Here is a 24,102-nt window from a genome sequence, read left to right as displayed (position 1 = left end):
AAAAACTTCCAGCTAGTAATTTGCATAAAACGCGCCTAAACCATGTCCATATAAGGACTTCCTACACCCATCAGAGAGCACACGCAGCAAACAGGCCTGATTAGTGCCCTTCACGCTTTTGAAGCGGTTCATTTTTTTTTTTTTTTTTTTTTTTTTTTTAAGATAGTTGGAATCCTGGATAAAACAACAAGTAAAAGAGGAAGTCAAATGACATTGGTTAATCTTTTCCACGCAACTCACATGACGCGAAAGCTTTCCTTAGGCCACAGCAGCTGATGCGAGACCAGAGTTTTAACGCAATACCCTTAGGAGAAAAATGGCTTTTGGGACAGATTCTTGGAGTCCAACTTGCATGAGCCCATTTTTAGGAGTCACGAGCTACAAGAATTCATGAAAGAGAAAGTTTTCTTGAGAGAATTCATTCTTGTAGGCAGCCAGTCAAAAGTAGTTTAATAATGGTAGCCTATAGCAACACCAAAAACTTCCATTCAGACTCTGTGGCGTGCATAATAAAAAGTTTTTTTTAATATATATTTTAATTTTAAATTAAAATATATTTGTATATTTATCATATATATGTTAATGATGTTCAAATTATTTAATTTTACCACATAATAAATTATATTTAAATTTTATTTCTAAATATTGTATTTTAATTATAATTTTATAGAGGTTGTTTTTATGAATAAGCCTATATTATTAACTTTAGTAATTTATTAACTTAAGTATCTTCATATTTGTGCTGCTATATCAATGAACATCTAATCTGCAAAAACACAAGTACTCAAGTTTTGAACGCATTCATGTTTTATTTCTCTGAATACTCAACAATGTTATGTGGCAAAGTAAAAATCACTTCAGAGCATGAACTGTTTAATGTCTAAACAAATGTTTGTACAGTAGATGTATCACCATGGCATCAAAAGAAAATGAATTACGAACTGCTCGATAGGATATCTTCGTAGTTGTATTTCACATCACAGAGAAGACAGGACAGAATACTTACAACTATTAACGGAGTCCAGGTACTACAAGCAGAGTAACTGACTGAACAGAGATCAGCTGAACATGGAATTTACAGATCACACAAGAAAACAAAAAGTCTTCTCTCAAACGAGCTTCGAAGTGAAGTGACGAAAGACTGAGTCTGCCCTCGGGTAAAAGGGTTTGCCTATGTGTAACACAAAGATGGCTGTTCATGTTTGTGGTCTAAAGGTTCATTATTCATGCCAGTTTGTAAATGCAAAAATATGTAGTTTTTAAAGAAATGGTTTAGTGAACCAATTTTATTCTGAAACATAAACATGCAAATAAGAATCGGTCATATCTTTGAGATTGTTTTTCTTTATTTAAATTGTATTTTTTTACAATTTAAAGTAAAAAAAAAAAATACCAACAAATCTCTTGTGAACAAACGTAATTAAATGTAGTGATAATCTTCTGTTCACATGGATCGGCGAAAACGACTAAAAATTCTTTGTAACGAAAACTACTCCGCTATAGATGGGTTTCCGTTTCTCGAATTACCCATTATCCTCTGCGGCGCGCCGCCATGTTGTGTGTCAAAGCTGTCAGTAAGCCACTGGGAGACACGGCTCATTCACTGTGCTGCATTAATAGAAAGCCAGTTAATATAAAGTATTTTTGACTCTTTTGTGTGAGATAACGATGACAAATTCCTCCAAACCTGGCGACAAGGTTAAGGTTATTTACAGGGACACATTAGACGATGTTTGCAAGGCAAGATATGATGTGAAATTGAGTGGTCGCATTTGTGCGAGTGCATGGTCATACACTACACTTAAATTCACGCATGAATTCTCCTGCATTGAACTTGTTTTAGCGCCCGCCAAAGTGAATTTTTGTCCCGCCAAAGTCTTATTTGATCGGTGAGTAATGTAGATGAACTGGGTGCATGTTTAACTGAAAGAACGAGCAGATAGAGAGAGAGCCGGTCGCGCGCGCGCGCACTCTCTCTCTCTCTCTCTTCGGAGCCAGGCGAACATGTAAACAAGACTTCACCGTCTCCAAACTAAGCGCTGTCTTGCTCTCTCTCCCTCGTGGAAATGTTAGTCTGGAGCCCTGCATTGACGGTTCACATCGCTGTAGCCAGGCGGCTGATATCTGCACAGCCCTTATTATATGGTACATTTAGACTCAGTGTCAAGACAACACCATCTGGGTAAAAAAACAACAACAACACAACGCTCCGAACTAATTTAGTGTAACTTAGGAGAGAGATGGAGAGCAGAGGCACGGAGCGATGTGCTCCAGGTGTAGCCTCTGCCTCTGGCTCGACCAGCTGATGTGGCCACAGAGAAAGTGATGAAGGTGGACAATCGTCAGAGTGTGCTTCTGCCCAGCCAACACCTCTCAAGGGCTGTGTCGATAGTAGCCGCCTGGGTACAGCGATTTGACAGCCGATGAGAGCTAGCGCATTTAGCTAGCCCATCTTGGAAATGATTAGATAAAGTGTCACATCTCCAGAGCACAAAACCTCTAAATGTTCACAAGAGCAGCACTGAATATTAACTCCAGCCAAACAGAGAATAATCGTATGATTTTTATGTTCAGAATAATGCCGATTCAGGATATTATCATGCTCCGTAACACAAACGCTTGACCCACTTGACACACAAGATGGCGCCGTAAGGAGTTGCGGGAGAAATGTGACGTCATCGGAAATCTATCTATAGACTGAACGTCGTTTTCACAATCTCACGTTTTTGTAGTTTACACCGAGACGATAACACTATCGTTTTCAAAAACTTACACTTTGAAACCATTTTCAAAAGTTTGCATTTTAAACCCTTCTAAAACGCCTTGAGTAAATGAACGGCCATAACGCATAAAAAGTTTTCTGTATTTAATTGAAAACAATGTAGTGTAAACACCCCCTCAGTTATTTTTATATTAATGGGCACGAATGGAAACTAACCAAGCCAGCAGTTACAAAAAAAACAAAAAACATTTACAGTTTCACAAAAAAGGAAAAAGTATCAGTAACCATTTTTAGCATTTTTTATAGAAAATGCCCTGTAAAAATTATTAGAGCACTAACTGAATGACCCTACAAATAAATAAATACAAATAAGTACATTTCTACACAGCTATTTAAATTAGATAAATTGGTCTTATTGGCTGGAGTGTTAGTCATACTGCTGTAATTCTCTAAATAATACAAAGCTTCATTATCACCTGCTAAAATCATAACAACATTAAAGAAAAGCATCTCAGTTTTGTAAGTCCTTCTAAGCAGAAGCCTAGGAAATGCTTCCGTAATCATAATAATCAGAGGACAACTTCCATTTGTCCTAAAATATTATCATCCCCTCCATCACTCCAAGTTTTTCTCTCACCACTTTTACCAAAGAATTTTCACACATACAGCAAATTTGGTCCAGTATAGGAACAAATAACCATTTAACCAAAACTAGGATAATCAAAAAGCACTGCATCTGAATGCAGCCTAAAACTGAAACACAATGATGCATGTCGCATTTTACAGCAAAATCAGTCCACAAACTGATGAGGCACTAAAATCTCTTCGGTAAGGGTTTTTTTAACAATACCTTTACGGTACAATAAAGAGACACAATAGCCAACAGGCCATACGTATTACAAAAGCAACAAACTAATTATAAATGGACAATTTTCTTTAAAAAATTCGCAGTTACCAAGCTAATTTGCTTGGTTTAAATAATTGCCAAAATACAAGGGGAATGAAATAAAATAGATGGTCCAGTGTTAAGTACTTCACGTATTTATGTGAACAGACGCAGAAAAAAGGTGCTTAATATTAAATGTACTTGAAAGAAATAAGACAAACAGCGCCTCACATTTTGTGCTTCATAAAATCATAATTAGGCATAACAAAACATATCCAGGTCTATGAGTCTAATGTAGGCTACTATGTATTCACTGAGGTAAGCAGAAAGGCTATAGGTATTCTGGTTCTGAATTTAGGAATACTGTATGTCTATGCCTTACATAATAATAATAATAATAATAATAAAAAATTGGATTTATCCAATTAGAGGACCATGACCCGCCCCAAAAAATGGAGATTCCTTGAAATTCTTAGTAGCAGTTAAAAAAAAAATGCATTAAGCTATCAAAAATAAATCTGTCGAAGTATAAAGTCATTTCAAGTTGATCTCAAATGATACATTTCTACACCGGCAGAAAAAGGCACAGCAAACAGGTCAAATCTGCTGCAGAAACGGAAATGAATGTAGATATAATAAAACATATTGTAATAGTAAGGTGGGAATCATGTTTCTGGTTGCTAAGAGAGACGATGGCGCCTCCCCACAAGCATTTTCGGTACGCACTTTTCCTCGCGTACATTCTGAAACAAAAGCTGGTGATATGCGATACAGGAAGCTTATGATCATACTACTGCACGCGTACGAGGCCCTAAAATAAAGGGATGACCAAAGCAAACCACTCACAGTGGTTATACGACGCATATCGCCAATGGTTGAAAAAATATCTATAAAATCCTCATTGAAAATTTGTAACTTGAACATAAAAGTCTGAAACGTATACAATGATACATTTGATTGTGAAAGGACTGACAAAATCTACATCTCAATTGAAATGCTCCTGTGACATTCTGGTTTCGTACGTGGTGATTAATATAGATGTTGCCTGTGGCAGCAGGATAAGACGTTTCTCCTGGCTCACACGAGGAGAGGTGAGGCAGACGAGGAATACAGTAAGGGAGTCTGAGGTGGATATGAGGCATCTGTCGCTCCGTTTGGTCTTCAGGACTCCTGAGGAACCACTTCCATCAGTTTCTGGAATGTCGCCGTGGTAGAGACTGGACAGAGAAAAATAAATATTATATATGTATTAATCAAAAAAGATAGTAAAAACATTTATAATGTTACAAAACGTTTCTCTTTTAAATACATTCTGTTCTTTTGATTTATCAAAGAATACTGAAAAAAGTATCACGGTTTCCACATTAAGTATCAACTGTTTTCAACATTGATGATAAAAAGAAATGTTTCTTGTGCAGAAAATCAGCATATTAGAATGATTTCTGAAGGATCATGTGACTGAAGACTGGAGTAATGATGCTGAAAATTCAGCTTTGCATCACAGGAATAAATTACATTTTGAAATATATTACTGTAGGAAACAGCTACTTTAAATTGTAATAATATTTCACAATATTACAGATTTTTCTGGATGTTTAAAGCTGCAGTCCGTAGTTTTTCCTCTTTGTCGCCATCTCTGTTCGAAATCTGCAATTGCAGTTTTTCGCAGAATTATCAACTTTACGTGGGTTGTGCCTCGGCATAAATCCAATGTTTTGGGGAGAATGTGCGGCTGTCAGTCACCGCGCAGGTGTGGATACTGTCATTCGGAATCACAGATTCTACGTTTTGGAAGTATGACCGAAATGTCATCTGAACAATTAACATTAACACGTTTTGGAAGTATGACCGAAAATGTCATCTGAACAAGTAACATTCACTTTTGCTCTGACCAACTAAGGGGAAAAAAAGCATTGCAGTAAATTGCGCTGATTAAATCTAACGATCGCTTATCATATCACGTCAAACCGTGCAAATTATACTTTGTTCTCAAATTGTTAATGTTAACAACATCAGCATTGCGTGACTACATTTAATGCCCTTCCGATATTTATCCTTGTTTTCGCATGAGTCCGGTTGCAGTCTCTTTTTTTCTGTAGCCACTCCGAAGTCCGAAGTCTTTTGCATTTTACGACGGGTGAATCTCCAGTTGTCACTAGTGATAGTTGTTTGAACCTTTCTGGATCATCAAATTGATAAGTTTATATCAAGTGCTGTGAGAAAAGGCTATAAATCTCCACCTCCAACATCCTCACACGCAATATAGCCTACTAGCCGAGACACCTTCTTTAATAGATAGATAAGATAGTAAACTATCTTTCAAACTAACCATGATTCTAACATCTAAACCTTACTTCCCTTTTAGGCCTAACATTCTAACATTTGAACAAAATGTACCAAAATGTTCTCTGAATATTGTGTCCATGGAAAATTCTGAAGTGCTGACCATGACAATATCAGAAATATACTGTCTAGAATTGTCTCATGACATATTGAGTAATCAACTGAACACTTAACAAGGGTTAAGTGTTTTCAATTTTCTTTATTTTTTCCTGATGATTCGAGATAACTTTGCTCATGCCTAAAAAAAAAGCAATATAACAGCCCACTTTTAACAATCCAATCCAATCTCATTGGATAAAAACAAGCCACATCAAACCCTAAACTATTTATGGCCAAATATTCTTTTAACACTTTAAATCTGTCAAATTATGGAGGTTAAATGCATTGTAAATATCTAATTTTGTCATGAAAAGCAGTGTAGTCACAAGTTTGATTTAAACATTAACTTTGTCGGATGTAAGAATGGCACTCAAAGTCAGTTAAAAACAATGTTTACCTTCAATACCTTAATAGTGTTTCAGATTTCAAGAATGCAGTTTTAACTGTCTAAAACCATCTTTTTTCTCATTGTCATGAAGCACACAAGAGGAGAGACACTCACAGATGATATCCAAGAGCCATTTTGGCTTGGTCTGCCACCAAACGCCGAAGAAGTAGACGGGAACTCCTGTGGCGATGATTCCGAATCCTATAGCACATTCCACAGGGGTTTTCCAAATGGAAACCACGATGAGGAACAGGCAGGCCAGTACGAAGGAAACGGGCAGCAGAATATTGACCTAGTGGACAGAGAGAAGCGGGAAAGCTTTGAAAATGTGATCAAAAGTCTATTTAAAGTGCTGTCGGAAAGTATAAAGTATGCTTATTATAAACATTTATTTCACATATGAAAGACACACACTGCAGAAGTGTACAGTTTAATGTTGCCCTTTTCTCTGACAATCACTATTCTTCTCTGGCTGCTCAGTGTGGTAGGACATCCTGATCCTTGATGTTTGGGTTGTGTTTTCTCCATTTATACACAATGAACTTCACAGTGCTCCAAGGTTCAAAGCAAATCTTTTTATAGCCTTCTCCTTTTTTCTTTTTACAACTACATCACAAAGTTTCCCAGAGTAGATTCTCTTTGTGATAGCCGGACTGATCTGGTTTTATACCTGGTATTAAGATGCGTTTTGGTCAATCGGATCACAAGTGGACGACGCTAAATACAGGTGTAAACGGGGTCTAAAAAGTTAAGCCTGTCCACTTTCGACCACTTCCAGAGGTCGTCGAAAACACATTCAACAGGATTGCTTTCGTGCTGCAATGTAGTCGAATGTGTTTGAACAGCCACAAAAGACCATTTTTGCCATTTTTAAAAAAAGTATTAATATCTCACCTAACCCAATCTTTTGAATAGTAGTAATTTTTTTTGAAAATATTATAATACTCCTTATTCCCAGTGAATTATATGGATTCCTACGATCTAGATGTTTGATACTTCAATAGTTAAAACCATCAATGAAGTCAGTAAAGTGTTTAAAGACAACATTAGAGGCAGTAATAAACACCAACAGACAACGGATTGTCCCTAATGAGATCGAAAATGAGAAAAAGATTATGAGCAATAAGCAAATGGCCTCTTTCACTCCAGTGCCTCCAAATCTTCTTTGATGAACATCTCTCTGTGTCCAGCAGATGACCGGAGACAGAATGTGGATGAATGAGAGGGGCGCACAAAAGCGCCTGTGTGTTACCGTTCTCTTGCTGGCTGTGTCCGGATTTAGGCAGAGAACACATATTATGGCAGGTCACTTCTCATGGAATTGAAAGTATGACCTCGTTCCCCCTCACAAAGTCCATCTGTGTTCAGTTACAGATGTTCAGCCAATCAAAAGTTGTTTTCTCCGCCCCCCTGGCTCACCTTAATTGGTCGTTCCAACTCAGGTTTCTTGTAGCGCAACCACATCATGCCAATGATCGCCATGGCAATACAAAGCCAATTAAAGAAGCTGAAGAAGTTGATGACAGAGAATATGTCATTGGAGAAAGCGTAGAGGAGAGTCATGATACACTGTGGGGGGAAAGTAAAGAAAAGGTGGTTTAAACTTTCTATTTTGCCAATTACTTGGCATCCAGCAATCTTTTATTTTAAGTTGGTTATGTGGGTCAAACATTTCTTTGTGTTAATCTACCTTTACAGTAAAATGCAGTCTAATTCATTCTGATTTGTGAATCAGTACAAACAATTCACTAAAAAGAACTCGCTCAAAAGATTGATTCACTCAAAAATTAGAACTAGTTAAACCGGTTCATTGAAAAGAATCGACTCGTAAGAATGATCACTCAAATGAGTCACTTAAAAATTAAGCAGATTCTCAAAATAACTAGGTGTTTGACTTGAAGCAGTGCTGCACAGACGTATCGTGTATGACATCAAAGTAATCCAAGAGCGATTCGAAAGCATACAGAGACGTCTGCTCTCTAATCACTCTCGTGGTACTTTGATGTCATACACCGATGAATGATTTGCCCAAAAATTTGTTAAAATGATTCATCAAAAAGAACTGATTCAAAAGATTTATTTGCTCAAAAATGGGAACCGGATCATCAATTCAAAAGATTAATTTGTCCAAAAATTGGTACCACTTAAACAAATTCATTGAAGAAAAACAAATTGACTCAAAAGACCGTTTTGCTAAAAATTGGAATCGGTTACACCAATTTATTCAAAAAGTACTAGCTAAAAAGAACGATTCACTCACAAATTAGAACTGGTCAAATCAAATTCGAAGAAAAGAACTGGCTTGAGTAATTTTCTCAAAAATTGGAACCGGTTAAAATGATTTATTGAAAAGAACCAAGTCAGAAGAATGATTCACTCAAAAATTAGAACTGGTTAAAATGATTCATTGAAAAGATCCGACTCAAAGGAATGATTCACTCACAAATTAAAAAAGTTCAAATACGTTGAAAAAAAAGAAAGAATAATTCACCAAGAAACTGAACATAATTTGAAAGTCATAGTGAGGGATGAGGGATGTGTTTGGTTGTGGACACCTACAGTAAATATAAGCGAAGGCAGAGGGGTCAGCAGATCAGGGTGGATCATCGACAACAAACTGGGAAGATGACCTTCTCGGGAGCCCACAAAGAACAGCCTGAAGGGAAAGAGAAAGATACATAAGAGACCGTTTTGGCCATTAGGTCTGATACTAACCAGCATTACAAACAGATCTGTTTCAAGATAACCTGAGCAGCGTATGCAATGGAAAAGCCTGCAGGGTGACTTTAGTACAACACTAAGTTGTTTATTTGATTAATCTGTATGGTTAAAGTAAAGTGATCTGATTAATGTGACCTCTTTCAACAAAGGATATTTATAACAAGTGTATGTGTGCATTACCTAGATGAAGTAAACAAAGAGCCATTTACAGAGCCAAAGCAGGACAGGCCCACAAACACAGGGATTATCCAAGCCATTGGCCCTAGGTGGTAGTTTCCAAAGTCCTGAAAAAAACAAAAAACAACTTAATCGTTATTATGTAACTTTAATAAACATTAATAAAAAGGAAACTAGTAACTGAGTTAATAAATAAACACACTGAGTTAATAAAGGTAACTGGGCTAAATATGGAATAGAATGCGTCTATGTGGCGACACTCACCACAGCAACAGCCTCAGATGAGAGCATTTGCTCCGGACTGAGAGTGGTGAAGTAGGCCAGGTTGGTCAGCACATAGACAACGGTCACAATGGGAAGCGAGATGATGATAGCCAGAGGCAGATTTCTGTAAAACGCCAGCACATACACCATAACATAACCCACTACTCTCAAAAACTTCACTATGCTTTTTAATTTAAAAAAATGTAATGAAAGACCTAATGTGCACTCAGTTGTGTTTTGAACAACTAAAAAAAGGGAAACAATATTTTTGACTTACCTGTATGGATCGATCATCTCCTCTGTGACAAAATTCAAATAATTCCTGGTAAAAAAGGAAAAAGTAAATGCAAACATTAATAAAATTTCAACTCTCCTACAATTTCAACTGCTGAAGGCCAAAAATTAAGACGTAGAAACTATAAAGAAAAAGAAACTATAATAATTTGAAAGAGGATGCAGAGAAATTATAGAATGACCGACAAATAGTTTTGAATTCTAAATAAGTTGGATACTAATATTATATTCATTATATGGATATTATATTCAAATTTTGTGGATATTATAATTCTTCTTCCTGCGCCAGCTGAATATGCAGAGTGAAGTATAAGATCAGCTGATTTCCATGGAAAGTGCAAACACTGGAGTTATCAAAACAACTATGTTGGATTTTGGACCAATGGGATTTCACAGTGGACGGGTATAATCAGCATGACCGAAAAAAAGAAATCAAGCGTTCATCAGAATACCTTCTTCTACGTTGTTGTAGTCAAGACTCTGATCTTGGATCACATGGTGTAGCATTACATTTTACTAGTGATTTCCCTTGTTAAAAGTCAAAGTCTCACTCTTCCTGTTTCGCCCTAGTTTCACCCAAATATAGAGAAGTTCTGTGGTCTGGTCTTACCATCCTCCATAAGCAAACAGCCCACTGTAAAGAGCCAATCCGATGTTGCCAAAGTCTGTTTTGCTTCCTTTGAATGAATTTTCAGGCAGAAGATCAGCAGTATCACCTGCAACAGAAACAATCAGCGTGAAACATGAGATTACAGTGCTGTTGCAAACTATCAGGAACATTATGTAACATAAACAACCCAAACAAGTCATAATATCTGGAGAGTACTCTACAACTCCCATAATATGTCCCATGAGAGGAACAAACAAGCTTGCATGGAAAGAGTTTTAAGGTGGAAGACTGTTTCCTGCTATCATAATACGATGAATTTTCAAAATCAACATGCTGACATTCTCAAGGCTGGTTGTGGGCAGAAGGTCGGCACATGAGGGTCAATGTCGCAGATGACAACTGAAACGCAAGAGTGATGGGAAAACAAGAACCGGAGAAACCGGAGGGTTTGCACATTCTTGAACACCCAAAGCCTGTGAATTTCCTCTGGATCAACAGATGAACATAGTGTTTTTTCAGGCTGAGGCCCGCTCTCCATCCGTTCCATGAGAAAGCCGGGGGAGACCAAGCATCTACGTGCATCCATCTCTCCAAAGCCTGTGGGTCGTACGACAAGGGCTTCCCTAACAGTAGACGCCGTATTGGTTCAATTTATGATTACGAAACAGGGGTCCGAAACGAACTAGTTTCACAGGTTTGAAGAAATGTATATGCAGAACAGAAGAATCTGAGACTAAATCATAAAAAAGTGGCTTGCAACTTGAGTACTCTAGATATAATCTCTGTGAATATCGCTACACAAGGAGACTCTCTTGTACTTTCTTTCTTGCTTGCTCTTTCTTTTCTTTGAGAGTGTGTGGTTATTTCTTCTTTCATTCCTGAGCAGCTCTTTAACACAATAGCATCAACTGATTTAATGTCCTAATTTGCATATTTTCCAGGTTTAACGACCTTAAGGCCAAGAAGCACATGATAAGCACAACCTTCTTAAATCTAAAAAATGGACAATCAATAGAATATTTCTCTTTGTTCCCCCATAGTAAATTAATAGTTAACTATGGCAACTGGGATTTATACTGTATATATTATGTATACACTACCGTTCAAAAGTCTGGGGTCAGTAAGATTAATTCTTTTATTCAGCAAAAGCACATTAAAATTGATCAAAAGTGACAAAAAAATTCTAATTCAAATAACTGTTTCAGAAAATCCAGAAAAAATGTATCACAATTTCCACAAAAATATTATTACTACTAAAATATTAAATAGAAACACTGCAACAAATCAGCATATTAGAATGATTTCTAACGGATCATGTGAAAGAAAAAAGCTTTGCCATCACCGGAATAAATTACATTTTAAAATATATTAAAATAGAAAACATTTTACATTGGTATAATATTTTATACTTCTTTTTTTTTTTACTGTATTCAGTGAACATAAGACACTATACATTCTATTCTTAACATTACCCAGATTAATTAAGTACTTATTGTAAAGTGTTGTCTTATGGCAATGTATTGTGAGAGTAATTTTGTGAACATGTTTGCGGTGTTAGAACGATTGCTGCCCAAGGCGAGCTCATGTGAATCAGTGTGATCGATGGAGGCCAACGCCACCAGGTCACATGACACGACAGGCGAGGTGTGTGTGTGTGAGACTGTAGGCCCGAGGCAATCAGGCGCAGAACGAGACTGAAAGCCTGTATAAACTCTTTGTATAAACTTGAGTATTACAGGCTCAGACCTGAGCTTCAGAGAACTATGCTAGCACAGAACAACCCAATCTCTGTCTAAGAGAAATGCTTCGACAGCAAATCTCAGCTTACATAGCATAGATTCAAACTGAAGAATTCCTAAAAACAACACGCAACCTCAAACACACACTTTTCTAACAGGCAACAGCTCAGTGTGTGAAAGTGAGTCGGTTCAGTGAGTTGAGCGTCCTACACTCTAAAATTTCATTTTATAGGTCATTTTGTTGGGTTATTTGAAACAATACAGCCCTCCGACGCAACAACCCAGCGGTGGCTTTACTACAACAACCCATCTGATGGGTTACACAGAGTGTGGGCTTCTTCATCCTCATCAGGAGAGAGCAGATCTTAACGCCGCCGAATTGGTGCATTACTTCAGTAAATTAAAAGTTTCTTACAATAGGAATATATGAGGAAAATAGAGGAAAACTAATTGAAGTGGAGAGGAGAGAGAACTTTGAAAACTGGCTGCAGCGAGTTTTGGCCATAGTGCTTTTAGTCTGTTCGTTGGCATGAGAAAAATAAGCTAAATATGGTCAAATTTGTTTTCAAACGCAAGTTATTAAATATTTTACTTGTAAAAAGCAATTTCGTTGAACTGTATAAGCTATATAATTGTTGAGTTGACATGTTTTAACTCTTGACTATATTTTTGTGTATTTCTGGGTGTTCTTGCTTATTAATAAATGTTCAGCTTTTGATTATTACTGTTGCCTGTGTTGTTACTATAGTAATTCTGTGTGTGATTTTAATTTTCAACGTATGTTGGGTTCATTTTAAGCCAGCAATATAGTTATTTTTAATCAATAGTTGAGTTTAATAAAACAACCCAGCATGTTGACTCAACATTTAACCCAACCAGTTGGGTAAAAAAACAACCCAACACTGGGTTTGTCCAATTTTGGGTTGTTTTAACCCAGCATGACTTTAGACTTTAGTGTACGGTGACTGAAAACAAATTAACAAATCCAAAAACAAAACAACAAATTATAAACACAATGGCAAGTCTATTTTAGCGTGAGCCACGATGCTCAGATTGAGTACAGCTTGCATCATTTCCTGTTCCCTCCTTTTTACCCATCATTACTCAGCTCTCAACTAAAATTATCACTACAGTGGCAAAAAGACCAAAGCTGAAAACTTCCCACCAATGATTATGTTAATTAGCGAGTGGAGTCTGGGGAGTGGGCAGAGTCCCACTGTCTCAGTGTGGGCGGAGCTCCAGTCCCTGAAAAGTTCACCATGGTTGATAAACCACAAGGTGTCCTGTTGTACGGCTGGCTGGTTTGCTGTGATAACGTAGTGGTATTAAGCACTAGTGCTTTTCTCAAAACAAACACAAGCACTAAGATACACATTGAGACCTTTCCTGGTCTTCTAAGTGAGATAAGTCTATCAAGCAGTCAAACAGAAGCCACTTTGTGCACAGAAACTGACACAGACAGAGGAAATGTCACAGAAGAAGACAATGAATTAAACAGCTCTTTCAACAGCAAGACTTCATAAATAATTAAATAGGACACTTGTCTTGTCATTTTAGCCATACAGATATCTTAGGACATGTCTACCTACATATGTTATAAAATATTACTCTCTCAGGACAGGGAGGGTGTGTCTATCTATGGATCAAAGACACAGGCATCATTCTCTGGCCTCGCTGTTCTCACAATCATTTTGCATTTGCTTATCTAGCTAGCCCACAAATACGCCCAATAGTTAGCCAGCAAACTGTCTTCAGTCAACATGAACAATCATCTAATGCATTCTAACTAAAGCTGAAAGCTACACATGACTAATCTGAAACATTGTGCATAGGCATATGGGTGGAATCAACTCATCTCACAACTAATTTAAATAAGTTGTGTCCCAAATGGCATACTATACTATACACTGTGCACTCATCCATCATTAGAATCTCCTCAGCTACATAAGAAAAGCTGCAACAGTTGAGTTCATAAAATGTCCAACATTTCAGTTTTTGAAAATGTTTTTCAGTTTATTAATTGCAATTTCTGGGTATTTGAAGTGTACTTTTTCAGTGTGAAAATACTACTCACACTATTTATACTAACAAAAAAGGCAACAAAATAGTGCACAAGTACAAGAATTGGGACGCATTTATAAAGTTTAATCTTATGTTGCTATGCTAAATATGCAATTCACATTAGACCCTAACTGAATATCACATTCTAAACATCAAAATACATGCACATATCTGCTAAAATAATATTTCCATTTTAATTTAACATCTCATCTCATTCACCAACTATTTCATTGAGCATGTTGCAATGCTTAATGAGATTTTATTTATATTTGTTCAGTATTTTTAAGATTGTCACCGTGCATTCTTGAATTGCTTCACTGTGAAACTTTCTTTATTTAAAAAAAAGAAAAAAAGAAATGAATACTTTATTCAGCAAGGATGCATTCAATTGGTCTAAAGTGACAGTACAGACTTTTACTTTCAAATAAATGCTTTTTTTATTCATCAGTGAACAAAAATATTAAGCATCACAACTGTTTTCAACAATGAGAACAATAATAAATGTTTCTTGGGCACCAAATCAGCATATTAAAAAAAATTATATTATTTAAATATAAGAAAAAGAAAATTCTGATTGGTTTTTGCGGTATTTTGCCACAATAACCAATCTGAAAAAAAGAAACCGTGTGATTGGTTAGCTTTAGACAACATGCTGCCCAGACTGGCCCCGCCCCTGAGCACTTGAGTACTTGTTTTTGAGACCTCTCAGTGCTCGAAATTTACTCTATCTCTATCATGCATGTGGCAACCTCAACAAATAAAAGACGCACTCAAAGGCTTAACCAATCAAAGAAACCCACACCCAAAGGCAAGGCCAAACTCTGGCAGTCTTGCCGAAATTTGGGTGTGACAGTCCAATTAAAACAGTTCTGGCTCCCATACTGCCGGATTCAGTGATTAACAAGTAGCACAGTGTCTCCTTCCCATTTTTCTTTCTTTCAATAACCATCTTGCTGTCTGTCACTACATGTCCACTGCTGTGGGCAGTAAGAGTAGGTGGAGGGGACATAAAAGATCTAATAATCTAATAATCCATTCGAATTAACCTGTCCTGTCTTGCTGACTCACAACTGACTGAGTGATACCAGCTTCAGGCCTTTGTTTGTGCAGCAGACATGGGCATGTAGCAAGTGAATGGACCTTTCTTAATCTCCATCTCAGACTGTGAAATCCTATTGTTCCTTTCTGAATTTGTGAGCTTATACAGTAAGCTAATGAGAAACCGAACCAAAAAAGTTACATAAAGGAACAGTGCACCCAAAAATGCATCTGCTAAATGTATAAACCACTGATGTTAATTCCATTTGGTTACTGTGGCCCATTTAAACAGAAACTACTGTAGTTCATGTCAAGGCAGGGGGTAAGGTCTGCCAGCTAGTACTACAAATCTTTCTTTTTGTTTGCACACTATTTCTCTAGACTATTGCTGTCAGTGCTTTAGTGTCTCAATGGCAAACAATCAGAGCTGCTGTTCTGGCTCCACATTCAGGTGGTCTACAATGGTGGTGGAGTCCAATTCTCTGAATCTGAGTCCAGGCAACAGAAAGCCCTAAAAGTGATGGAGTGCTGACGTATCAGTGGCTGAGGCATGCGTCGAGATTGCTGAACCAAGACTGCTGATAAACCTTATTTTTATATACGATCATATACATTATTTTCAAGAAATAACCAGTAAATTGAATATAAAAATGAAAAATATATATATATTCAAATTAAATTAAATTAAAACGTAAACAAAATTGTAAATACAATATAATGATTAGATTAAAAAAAAATTAAAATGACAAAAAAACCTAGATAGTTTGGGATCAAATGTTTGTTTTTAGTGCTATACTTACATTTAATATAAATTATAGTAAAATAATGGTTTCATCATATATTTTGAAAAAGGGTTAAATGGCTAAAGAAATATAACACTAAATCTATGTCAAATTTGAGATTATGAAATGAGATTATTTACTTATTTTGTATGATTTTAATTTTGAAATTATTTCTAATAATGTGTGATTTTAATTGTTGGATACAGTCGAGAAGTCCAGAACCTCTGAGGTAGGATATTTGATGTGTTTAAAAATACATGCTATGTTTATTTTATGTTAGCTAATAGTTTATCTATTAATTGATTTAAAAAAAATAATGGGACACCAATTTGTACCCTTTTCATAGAAAATCTCTTTTGATGTTGAACTGAACTTGGAGTCAAACTTGGTGTAGCTTGCAAATACTTTCAACCCAGCTAAGCAAAGCGCAAAAGCAACATTGTAATGAAAATTGTTGGAACTGTATATTGTATGTGTTTGTGTGTGTTACCCACCTTTGCCAATCTGCACAAAGCCAATAATGATGATGAGGGCCAGGGCGAGTAGCTTAGCAGCGGCAAAGGCATCTTGGACCCTTGTGGCGGCCTTCACGCTGTAGCAGTTGATAGCAGTCAACAACACTATGGGGAGAAGAGGAGGCAGAAAAAGAACCACAGGCACTTATTTTTAGTCTTTCACAACACAGGTTCAGAGAAAGTTAACCTAAATACTTGGTAAACTAATTAGGAGGGAATTTGTCAGCCATGCTTTAACTCAGGAGGCGTCGCTCACAAAGCGCTGTTTACGTTTAGTTACACGTGGCAGCACGCTCGCTAGTGCGTCATTTTTCTAATGAAATAGCATGGCTGCCAAATTGTACTTACTTATTATCAGACATCAAATAAAGTGCGGTCAAATATCTGTCCGATCTTGAAAATGTCAGCACCAAATGTAAGGTTCAAATGAATATAAATATCATATTCTCCAGGACACATTAATCTGCCTAATGGGTTCTAATTGTATTACAGGGTGGATCTGCAAACGATTACCTGAATCATACTCAAATGTCTCAGCCCTACTTATTCCATCCACTTACTTTTTTGTCTGGTTAATTCTGTTTCAATGTGGTTAAAGGGTTAGTTCACCCAAAAATAAAAAGTATCCCATAATTGACTGACCTTCTGAAGCAAAGCGTTGCGTTTTTGTAAGAAAGATATCCATATTTTTAACTGTATAACTACAATCACTGGCTTCTGATAATAGCTGTACGCAAGTCTAGTTCTGGCGGATGAGTGAACTCTGACCCGACGCGTGACGTACTGATGAACGTGGAAGCGCAGAGGATAGAGCGAAACAAAACACTGGTCACGAATTAGAAGTCTAAAATGAGAATTTTTAAAGAGAAATGACGGAGGAGCTTGAGTTTGTTGCCCAATATACTGATTAGGCCTCTAGTTTATAAAGTTATAACAATTTATATTTTTCTCACAAAAACGCTTTGCTTCAGAAGGCCTTATTCACCCCCTGGAGCTGTATGGATTACTTTAATCACGGATGGAAACCCTTTAACAGAAAGCCTATTGACTGGACGACTATGTGACATAATTTTTAATAAGACTGATTGAATTTGTCTGGGCTGATAGCCGTGTGGGTAACGATTTAGGAAAACACATTTAATTGCAATTTTTTCTGATTTTTTCCCACAGGTTTGCTATGCTTTTGTGTAGGGCTGTATGAATTAACAAAAAAATAATTTGGAAATTATTTAGTCATATTGTTTTGTTCAATAAATATATATACTATAGTCATAATATTTGTACAAAATGTACAAAATACATACAATTATATTGTATGACTGTATGATTATAACTGTACAGTATGAATATAGGTGGCATGGTGGCTCAATGGGTAGCATAGCAAGTATGTCCCCAGCTTGAGTCCTGGATGAACCATGAGGCCTTTCTGTGTTACCCTGCCTACGGACCGGATGAGTTAAACAAGGTAAGTGGTTTGAAAAACAAATGGATGTATAAAAAATAAAATGAGCAGGTATATGTGCCACAGGCTTGAAACATAAAAGTTCACCGACCAAATACTGGTAAACAGGTTTTGAAGGAATAATAAAAATCATGAGCCCCAATCACATCAGCCTCAAGCTCCCTATTAAATGTGATTACCTAACGAATACTTCAAAGCAGCATTAGCTGTAAATTGGTCTAGGCACCAAACAGAGAGGCGAAACCCAAAAGCCTTTGTGTGCCCCTAATGTACAAAAGGGGGTCTGTATTGGGTAGGACAGTAGAGCCTGGGCCCCTCAAGCAAGAACACATGCACACACTGTTGGATTAATGTCGGGCATTGCAGTTCTCGTTCTTAATAGACTAGGATCATGAGACAGGTTCCTCCCTGAAATCCCTCATGGCAAGAGCATGGTCTGGCTCAAGGGGCGTCTCACATGGATACACACTTACGCAGCATAGTTTAATGCCACGAACCAATCCCGAAGGCCCTTTTTCAATCATAACCTCAAAACACATGAGAAATTGGGTCAGGGGAACAATGGCCAGCTGCTACGCCAACAGACACAAATACTGTCTATGAGGAACCAGACCATAAAACTGGGCACTTAAGCTTAACAATCAGTGTTTATATCAAATGAGTAAATCCCATAACTTGTCGTATGGTCATAGTCGTCTTTACCTCCCTTTCTGTCTTGTCATGTGGGTTCTTATAGAAGGATTAGACTAGCAGGGCGAGATTACAGCGGATAGTGGGTGCTGTGTTAATTCACTCCCTCACAATCACAAATAATACACATTCCTGTACCCCAATCAAGCATTCATCTGGCCTAAATGAGAAAGGAGGAGGTGAGTGAGAAAGAAAAATACAGGGAAAGAAAGAACCAAATATGGGTTTTAATTTGTTGGCCAATTGCTAATTAGGGCTTGAGCTAATTCTGCTAATCCTGACTGGTTTAAACCTGCGGGAGGGCTTCATTGCTCACATTGCTGCCATGGTGTATCACACCCTCAACATATTGCCATGAGCATGAATGTCAAAGATCTGTGAATGTGTGATTGTAGCACTGCAGGGCTACATTCATTAACTCTTATTGGTCTTTACTCACACTGCAGGAAACACCCACATTTTATGGCACACTATCCCTAATAGCACACATACTTCTCTGGGACGTCTATTTGATGTGCGTGTTTTCATCTGGAAGACGTATTTCTTTTACAGTGTTTGCTCATCTGCAAAGCATCTATGAGAAGTTTCCTGTTAGATGTTAAATAGACATTTAGAAAACGTCTTTAAGATGTTTATGATAAAGAATGTATGTAAAACTGACTTTTTAAAGATGTTTATAAGATGTTTGTACACAGCAGATGCTTTCCAGATGTACTTGTGCCATCTATATGGGAATACAATTAGTAGTGAGATCATTTACAATTAATAATCTTAGTTAAGACAGGTTATATTATTGCATACAGCCAGGCCAACAGGTATATAAGTGGAGTTTCTGAAAAATAAAAAAGCAGAGTAATTATTAAGTTATTAATGTAAGTTGTTTTACATTATTAGCATTGGTTAATAACTTAAAACACTACATTACTCTGCATTTTTTTAAGTTCCTTGCTAAAAGAAATCTGATGTGCATTTTCTCAAAATATAATATACATTCGAAATAAAAATATAATTAATATTAAAGCGTCGCTAAATTGGTATAATGAATTCTAACAATGCAATTAATTTGCATAAAGCCCGCCAAGGTGATGTAGCAGCGCGTGTCACTTCCACCACTAGATGATGAAATGTTTTGTACCTTTTCAACATACTATTCATTTCCTCATAGAAGCTACACACGCCGTATCAGTGTCAAAACATGGCGTTTCTGTCTCGAACTACACATTTTTCTGTTAGACACGTAGTAAAAAAAATAAAAAAAAAGATATAACTTGGCCGAACTGAGATAAATATTTTGACGGCGAGTAAATGAGGAGACTTGAACGCTGAGAAGATGGAAGCGCGTTAATGGCACGTGCAATGACAGCGGATGTAAATTCTAACGTTAGAAACATTAAACGGTGGATATTCATAATAAGGACTGACTTAAACCCTCTGTGGTTTTGTTTATATAGGAAATAAAGGGGTAAAACATTTTTATGTGACCTAACGAGGTAGGTAACAGGTTACTTACGGATACATAGGCAGGCGACCAGCTTTGCGCCTGACTCAGGGACAGGGCAGAAGGGAAAGATGGGCTTCAGGAGGTATGTGGCGAAAACATAGGCGACAATATACTGCGAGGACGGCCTTATGATGAGAAGCTCGATCCAGAGTTTCAGAAACGCAGGTAGGGAGCCGTAAACTTCAAGGATGTATGCGTAGTCACCCCCTGATTTGGAGATGGTGGTCCCCAGTTCGGCATAGCACAGCGCGCCTATAGTGGAGAAGACGCCGCATACAGACCACACGACCAGCGACAACCCGACTGAACCGGCTTCTTTCACCACTCCGGTTGGAGTCACGAAGATACCAGAGCCAATAATGGTGCCTACAATAATGGCCACGCCGTTGACGAGAGTAATAGTTCTTTTAAGCTCGACTGTCCCTTCTCCCTCCGCAGCGCTGATATCTGCGGTCGGGCTTTCAGGCGTGCCGTCTCCTGGTCGGCTCATGTTGCCATTCCCTCCTCTGCTGGAGAGCATCTTCTCCGTCACCTGCTCTTCATCCCGGTCCGCGGATGTATTTGAACTCCGTTTCTTCAACGCTGACATTGCTTCCTTTTGTAAAACAAAGCCAGACTCTTTGTTTTGCTTTTATTAAGTGTGAAAACGACCCTTTCAGCTCCTTCAGACTGGGCTCTCTGATGCACGGCGGTACCGTGGAGTCAGGTCTGACTCAGAGAAACGTGGTTTCTGAAGTGTGTCAAGTCAACGTTGTAGTGAGGCTCACAAAAGCATCTCCTGATTCGGCCTGCCTCTTTCCTCCTAAAACCGCGTCATTCAGTGTAGTATTGGGCATAGCTATCGCCCTCTACTGTCTCATTTACTCAATGGACTGAGCGGTCCAGCAAGTTGAGCAAGTCAAACCAGGGCCTTTCATAATTTTGTAATGCGGTTGAACTCCCTAAGTACCCCTTGAGTTTGAAGACACGTCAGGACATTTAAATAAATATAATCATTTAATTAGGGCTGCATGTTTCTGACAATCAATATGGTCAATTATTTATCTTGATATTACAAATATAATTAATTTCAAACAGCATGGACAAACTATAGGGGTGCATTCAAGTTGATACGGACACTTTTTGCAAATCAACCTGAATTCACCCTACTTTTTGAACGCTATAGAGAGCAAGTAATGCTACTAGAATATTCTAAAAGACTTGGCTGTTTTTATTATTAATTGTGCTATCATTTTTTCTATAGTCTTTTCTTAACTTACACAGTTGGAATATTTTAATTGATGTTTTTAATTTTATACATTTTGAATAAACTTGTTTTTATTATTCAAATTGCCTTATTAGCACAATCTTACAACCCCACTGCAGTTTCACTTTGAAAATGTGTGAACAACTTGTTGGAAAACCAGTTTTCCCAGTAGCATAATTAGTCTTGTTTTCTTTTTTTTCTTCAGTCAAGTATTTTCTGTTTTATATATTCAGATAATCCTTGGCTAGACGTGAATTGCCATTACTTGCCGTTTCAGGTTCAGCCCTTAAAAATTCTTTAGACTCAAACTTGATCATAATGTCTGAAGAAGCATATGAAAAAATAACAAAAGTTGTCCCTGCTAATTTCCTGTTTTCAGGTAAAGGCCCTTGAAACATCATGTCACATTCCCAGTGGGCTTTAAAGATATTAGTTCTCAAACAAAACAACTTAAAATTTCATCCACAAGCTTGTGTGTTTCAAAGAGAAATGTCACATGCCTTCAAGGTATCAATCTCGGACGACCTGAAGAGTATTATCTGCAGGGGGGAAGTGTGTTAATAATTCATGACCTAGGTTTGCATAAAGGTTATTCGTCAAGCATTAGACAAATATGTTGCTGCCACCTGCCTTCTCTTTGCACATGTGCTCTGATATAGGCTACACATTTTTTAAGTTAACCTCCCCATCATGAGAATTACATTTTATTTATGTTTTCTCAGCTTAAAGATAAATGAGACAGCAGGTGACTTTTTATTTGATAAGTTATGTGGTTTCTGCTGTGTTGCGGCCTGATATTTAAGAGTTCAGTTTTCTTTCTCTACAGGAGAGATGGGCGTGGGTGTCTCAGTTCCCTGGCATCACAAGAGCTGGATGTCATTAGAAGCAGAAAACAATCAGCTCTGAAACTTTCGAGGGCCTATCACACTGTAAAAAATGTAACCGTGATTTTTACGGTAAAAAACCGGCAGCTGTGGTTGCCAGAACTTTACCGTCAAAATACGGTAGCAACGTTATTGGTTTTCTTAACTTAAAATTTTGTTATTTCAACAAAAATACATCAAATGTGAAGTGTCACGCAGGGAATTGTGGGAATGTCAATTTACGGTTTTTCACTGTAAATTATACAATGAGTTGTTCTTTTTCACTTTCAAAAACTGTAAATTTAACGGTATTTTACAGTAAAATTACATTAAATGTACCATTAGATCTATCACAGTTATTTACCATATATAGTACGGAAACTTTTAATTTCCAATTAACAGTTTTTCACTGTAGCATTTTTTTCTTTTACCGTTAAAATTACGATCATTTTTTACAGTGCAGGTTTGTGCCAAGATTTAATGTACGTTTTAGACAAATTCGTAACTTTGGGGATATTCACCGACAGGTGCATCAGTGCTGACATTCTCTCTGTGAATATCTTAAATTAACACTCAATTGATTGGTTTGAAACGTTAACTTTTTTCAGTTCAACCAAGTCAAAACATTGTTTGATCTAAAGAGGAAAACAGCTTGATTGGAGTTCTGAGAAACATCTTTAAGCCATAGGTTCCTGTTTATAGAAAGCTGAATGGAGTATTCTTTTTGTCTTAAAATAACCTGCAAAAACACAGGAACTAAACCATAGTAAGAAGCCTCATATTAGCTTTCATCTATGACTTCTATTCAATTATGGATGCCTGAAATCTCAGAAGACACCAGCATCCATCCACCATCCCTTGAGCTAGTCCACAGTTGCAGAACATCTTTCTTCATCTAAACTGTGACCATCTCCAGGGTTATCCAAAGTCGTCGTCTTGATCTCCTGCTCTTCAATCAGTTCACCTCTATAGTTTGTTTTTCCTGTTGAGCTCAAAGAGCATGTTCCTAAATTCTCTCACACAATGATGGGAAACCATGGTGTGTTTGGGATACGCAAAAACCCAGTGTCTCGTCCCATTTTTATAACTCATGCAGCCAAGAACAACAAACATGGAACGGAATCTTTTTGAACCAAGTTTGAGACAAAACTCAATCCAGATTCCCCAGCCTCTACAAACACCCACACCCTGGCCTTATTCTCGGTCTCTTGATTTTTAAGGTGCTGTCTAGCCCCTAACTCATCTGAAACTTGCTTTCCACTGGTTCAGATGTATTGCCTGAAATCTTAACTTTTAGAGAAGGTCAATAGATAGCGGGCCATGGTTATGAAATGAGTAAAAAGGTGTTTACCTTTGAGAACACTCCTAAACAAGTAATAAAAACTCAGTGAGTGTTTTAGCGCAATTTTCTGACGTCATGGGATCACAAACACTAAGAGATAGTAAATCTTTTTATGTTTTTTTTTTTTTTTTGTGTGTGTGCGTTCCCGAGATTAGACCTTCCTTAACATAATGCCGAAAACCCGAAGTCTCTAGGTGGTCTGGTTGAGGAGGAGATAGAAGTGCAAGATTGGTGCGCACAGACAGAACAGAAATCATGAGTTAACAATCGCAATTTTGTCCGTTGGAAAATTGCGCTAAAAAAGGTTCATATTGGTTGACGGAGATCTTAGCAGAGGGAACATTTATGTGATAACAGAA

The 24,102-nt window shown here is 37.3% G+C and overlaps 1 protein-coding gene across 1 annotated transcript; it reads right to left on the bottom strand.

The window, feature by feature from the left end:
• Positions 1-789: 789 nt before the first annotated feature.
• slc7a5 (solute carrier family 7 member 5) lies at positions 790-21,050 on the bottom strand. Its single transcript, XM_084094309.1, has 10 exons — positions 20,302-21,050; positions 16,619-16,744; positions 10,505-10,610; positions 9,878-9,922; positions 9,601-9,724; positions 9,340-9,443; positions 8,998-9,094; positions 7,858-8,007; positions 6,553-6,730; positions 790-4,825 (listed from the first exon to the last, which is right to left on the bottom strand). The coding sequence occupies exons 1-10, from the start codon at positions 20,879-20,881 to the stop codon at positions 4,770-4,772; spliced, it is 1,566 nt and encodes a 521-aa protein (XP_083950435.1). The 5' UTR covers positions 20,882-21,050; the 3' UTR covers positions 790-4,769.
• Positions 21,051-24,102: the final 3,052 nt, after the last annotated feature.

The sequence above is a fragment of the Abramis brama genome, assembly GCF_963993115.1.
Source record: "Abramis brama genome assembly, chromosome: 20".
Taxonomy (NCBI): domain Eukaryota; kingdom Metazoa; phylum Chordata; class Actinopteri; order Cypriniformes; family Leuciscidae; genus Abramis; species Abramis brama.
The sequence above is the reverse complement of the archived record's forward strand: the minus strand, read 5'-3'. Positions and strand labels throughout refer to the sequence as shown.